Here is a 5,000-nt window from a genome sequence, read left to right as displayed (position 1 = left end):
CCTTCGTTATATCCAGGTTTTGGAGATCCTTCGAACGATCTTCATTTGAGATGGCGTCTATTACAGACTTGTGATTGCATATGAACTTATGAAGATTGAAGCCACCCTTCTCACACAACTTCTTTGTATCTTTCACCAAACTGATGGCTGCTTCAAGAGTTGCTACTGACTTTAATCCATCATCGACGTAGAAATTTTTTTTTCACAAAGTCACCGGCCTCCCTTCCACATTGATCTTCATAGTAGCTTGCAGCCTTCTTTAAAGCATAATTGGCGCACCCTGGAGAGGAGGTGGCACCAAATAGGTGAACCGTCATCCTGTATTCTTTCGGTTCAGTGTCAATTCTGCCATTCTCCCACCAGAGGAAGCGAAGAAAGTTGCGGTGTTCCGGATTTACATGGACCTGATGAAACATGCCCTCTATGTCGCACATGAGTGCTATTTGTTCCTGGCGAAATCGGCAGAGTACGCCAATCAAGTTATTGGTTTGGTCAGGACCTTGAAGGAGGTGTCGGTTAAGAGATTCACTAGCGAACTCCACACTGCAGTCAAAGACCACTCTAATCTTTCCCGGTGTTTTAGGGTGATATACCCCGTGGTGGGGGATATACCACACTTGGTCATTCTTTATTGCTCTTTCTTCTGCAGGAACCTTCTCAGCATAGCCACGGGAAATGAGATCACTCATGAAAGACAGGTAGTCCTTTCTGTACTTTCTGTCGGTCTTAAGCCTTCTCTTCAACTTGCTGAGGTGGATCAAGGCAATTTCCTTGTTGTCAGGCAATGTTATTGATTCTTGTTTAAGTGGCAAGGACATTTCGTAATGGCCATCAAATCTTTGGTGGATCCCCTTTGAGACCTTGGACATGAAACTTCTGTCTTCATATGAGAGGAGATAGTCCTCCGTCTTGGTTTCACTAAAGTCAAGCTCAAACATTCGGTTTACTTGGGCTGGATTAAGGACCTCCTTGCCGTGCGTCTTAGAAACAAAGTGGCACATCTTCTTTGGGCTGAATGGAACTTCGTACGCAGCAACACGGTTAACACCCACACTTTCTTCACCTTCACAAGTATCCAGTGCAACCATGCCGACAACTCCCCCACCAATAGCAGTTCGTTTTGCGTAAGGGTCATCGTCGTTTCCTGGGATTATCTCTCTTGGTTTAATCGCACGTGCACAGTTAATACCGAGGAGCAAGGCGACATCTATTTCTTCCTTATACGGCATAAGATTGTGAGCAATTCTTCTTAAGTGTGGCCACTTACGTGCGGTTTCAGGCCTAGGGATCTGACTTCGCCTGGCTTGAATGATATCTCTTGTGTAGGTCCGGGGAAGGCAAATATCGGTGCTCTCGTTCACACCACGGACTACAAGGCCAGTAATCTTCTCACTCGTGATATCTTCTTCCGCAAGGACAGTGGATAGCTTCAGATGGACTTCGGGACCATTGACGTTAAGTTTCTCGAGAGCTGATGTCTTGCTAAAGAAGGCATCGGATTGGTCATCGAGTAAGGCGTACACCATTATTTTATTATCCGGATTACTTTCGTGATGAAGCCAGAGTGGGACGATTACAGAATGTGAAACAAACTCGGCGTGGCTGTTCATATTACGTACTTCGCTACAATGGCATATTGGATTCCTCAGACCTGACTCTCTGCTTTCTTGAGCAGGAGGCTTATGTTGAGGCATTGCTAACTCATCGTGCAGTGAGGTTGGATGTCTGCGATTGCAGGTCCTGCAGGTCTTTCTGCCTCTGCACTCTTTATACGTAGGGCCCCACTTGAGACATCCCCAGCATAGCGCATTGTCTTGAGCAAACTTCTTCCGATCAGAAAGGGGTATCTTCGTAAACTTCATGCACATATCAAGTTCATGATTGTCTTTACAGAACGGACAAACAATTCGTTTTTTGCTACTTGAACTTGATCTGCTTTCACTAACGGGCGTCCCCTTTCTCCTCTGATGAACCACTCGAGAAGGCTCAAGCAAGAATTTCCTTTGTCCCGTGCGGTGTACCTTGTTCTTCCGGAATCAACCTTGTCCTTGTTTTCTTCTGTTTTAAGTGCTTGTAAGGAAGTGACAGGGTTACATAAGATTCTTGCCTCTTTCTCTAAGAACTTGAAAAATTCTTTAAAGGGGGGATATCCAGCCTTGGTTGTTCCCTTCATTGTTCGAAACGGTTCACTGCTTTCTTCTAGTTCATCTGCGGCTCGTTGATTCATCCATCAACGACACGACTCCATCTCACTACTACTTGGCTTGGGAGTTTCCTTATCATCTTTTGATTCTCGTCCGGATCGATAAGGACATTTAGATACTGTATAGTGTTCATTGCTGTATTACAATGCTGTAGAAAGTCCGAGAATTTTCTCAAGCCTTGGCCATCGGTTGGTTGAATCTTCGGCCAGCTATCGATCCTTTTGCGATAAGCATCTGCGACGATGAACTGATTCCCGAAGCGGTTCCTGAATATCTTCTTTGCTTTGTCATAAGCATCAACGTTGTCAAGGGCCAGGAGACCACTATCTGCTTCCCTGGCTTCTCCCGTCATGTATTTGATGAGGTTATAGAGGGAATTCTTGTTTTTCTTTCGATGAACGTTTCGAATGACTTTATCCAGCTGGGGTATCGCAGCGGATTTCCGGTGAATACTTCAGGTTCAGGACGTGGTAAGGAATCTCGATCTTGCCTCTGGGACAGCAAGTCTGCGAGTTTCTGCATTAGGTCCTCCCCGGTAAAAACATGAGTGACGGAAACGTCGGATTTAGCATGGCTGAGCTTCACATCAGGATCTGGTTTTCTTGGGAGTTCATGCGGTGCGATTCCATAAGTGACGAGTGGCGAGGTAACGGGATTCAAACCTGCTGAGGAGGACTGGGTTGGTCGAGGCTGTTCTAGTCCTATTGCTGATGACGCTATCTTGGGAAAGCTGGCGTCACTAGGAAGGTGACCTTCACGTCTGAGCTGGGAGATGAGGTAGGCGCCAGGTGAGTGGGATCTGAAGGAAGAGACCGGAGGTATCTTTGTAAGTGGTCCGAAGAACAGTTGTCTTCAGGCAAGGCCTCCTCATCGAGAAATTTAAATTCTCCATTGAGCTCTTCTTCCAGTTTGTTTACCGCCTTCAATTCTGCTTGAGTAGCAGCCAGTTCCTTTTCCATGAGCCGTTTTTTGACTTCATCCTCTTGTTTTTTAAGTGACGCGGTTTTTTGACTTTGCACGTCGTGAAATTGCAGCTCGGCCTCCAACCGCGCAGCTTTAGCAGCCATCTCGGCCTGTCTCTCAAGCGTCTGGAGGTGCGGGATCGCTTGCTTTTCCCTGAGTATATGGAGCTGCGATCGTCCTTTAACTGGAGTGCGGCTATGTTTTCGTTTAGCAACCGGACGTTTCCCGATTGTTGTTATTAATTGTGTCGTAACGGCTGTTTTTCTCGATTCGTTCGTCCTCGATCTCGAGAATGTCGCAAATAGCTGCGTGGGCGCCTTCCAAATCATCCATGCGAGCTTCTAATTTGCCACGTTCTTTCTGCAACTCCGCTATCCCCGAATTGTCCGCTAAAAGCGACTGAATTGTGTCCGCTTCTTTGTTACAAGCTCTTCGCGCGGTCGCGAAGTCTCTTTTCATTAATTGGCGACGATACTCCTTCATTTTTTCCGTCGGTACTTTAGGACGACTAGTTTCGCCGTGACTGAAATCTTCTACCCTTTCGAAATCTCCATCGGTCAGACAAGTCGTCATTCTGTCTTGATCGGTATCCATGCTTCGCAATTGACACGTGTTTGTTCACCCGACCTGTATGCCGGCAGAGTTTTTACTGTAATGGCGATAGGTTTCGGACTGAATTGGAATCGTTGTACATTGCAGCAATCTTTATTTATCCAATACCTAAAAACTGAAAAGTATAACATTATCGAGTCTCTTAAACGATTAGCTATAGATCGCTGCAAAACAATAAATAACAAAGCTTAATCTTCCGTGAAATTATAATTATTCTATTCTCCTGGCAGGCAAGAAGTCAACAAACCTATCTAGCGATAACAACTAGGTTATTGAACAGAAACATACCTCTATCCCGACCTTAGGAGTGAACAACAGCTTGAAGAGAAAAAGAAATCGACGAAGCGTTTAACTGTGAAGCTGTGAATGCGATCGATGACAACTGAGCACAATTCACCACGAGTGAGAATAAAATATTTTGCCATCAGTAACAAAATTTACGACATGAAAACAACATTTATTTTGAACCACGAATATAAAAAGTTACCATCAGCAAAAAAACATTTTGGGAGATTTTTGCTATGTTGAATTTTGTTATTGTACTTTTGGCTGTACCGAGTAAATCGCAAAATCGAAAGTGACATCGAATTCAGCGGGCACCTTGATCAAGTTACCGCGGCGTGTTTACTCGTGAAACAGTGAAGCATCTGTGTCAAATGATGGCAAGATACCGAGATACCGGGTTTTTGTTTTTGTTAGTTTTCTTTTTCTTTCAAGTGTTATAAAGTTTGACAAGAAATGTGCGTATTCAACACAAAGATCACAATCGCCCAACTCTTGAGGTTGACCATTGTTTCTGCAAAGTCAAAAATTTACTCTCCAGACGAGGTTATTTATCACAAGGTAATTCCATCGTTTTGGGAATAGCAGCTACTTTATTATTCATCAGCGTCACAATTTTTTGGGGCTCATTTTGTTGAAACTCAAGCACGCTTCCAACAGACCTGTTTGTTTTCGTGACTTACGCGCTGCTTACAGTTCACTACCACAAAAATCCTCCTCGTATCACATTTCAACACACTATGCACATTTGTTAAGCTCGAAAATTACGCGACATGATAAATTTACAAAAGGTGGAAATTTCAGAGAAATCTTTTCCAGCGAAGCATTTATTGAAACAAACAACATATTTGCTATAAAAGGCAAGAAACCCTTCCTATTTCAATTGCGTGAGTGCAGACGAGACACACAATCGGTGTCACAAAACATATGCAATTAAAT

At 44.2% G+C, this 5,000-nt stretch overlaps 1 protein-coding gene across 1 annotated transcript; it reads right to left on the bottom strand.

Moving 5' to 3' along the window:
- Positions 1-179: 179 nt before the first annotated feature.
- LOC138001286 (uncharacterized) lies at positions 180-1,862 on the bottom strand. The gene has a single exon (XM_068847939.1). It carries the CDS (start codon positions 1,860-1,862, stop codon positions 180-182), a length of 1,683 nt encoding a protein of 560 aa, XP_068704040.1.
- Positions 1,863-5,000: the final 3,138 nt, after the last annotated feature.

The sequence above is a fragment of the Montipora foliosa genome, chromosome 4 (assembly GCF_036669935.1).
Source record: "Montipora foliosa isolate CH-2021 chromosome 4, ASM3666993v2, whole genome shotgun sequence".
NCBI lineage: Eukaryota > Metazoa > Cnidaria > Anthozoa > Scleractinia > Acroporidae > Montipora > Montipora foliosa.
This window is presented reverse-complemented; position numbering and strand designations above follow the sequence as displayed.

What these genes read in the sequence shown, in the direction of transcription:
- LOC138001286 (XM_068847939.1), bottom strand. Translation starts at nt 1,862, where the DNA reads ATGAAGTTTACGAAGATACCCCTTTCTGATCGGAAGAAGTTTGCTCAA.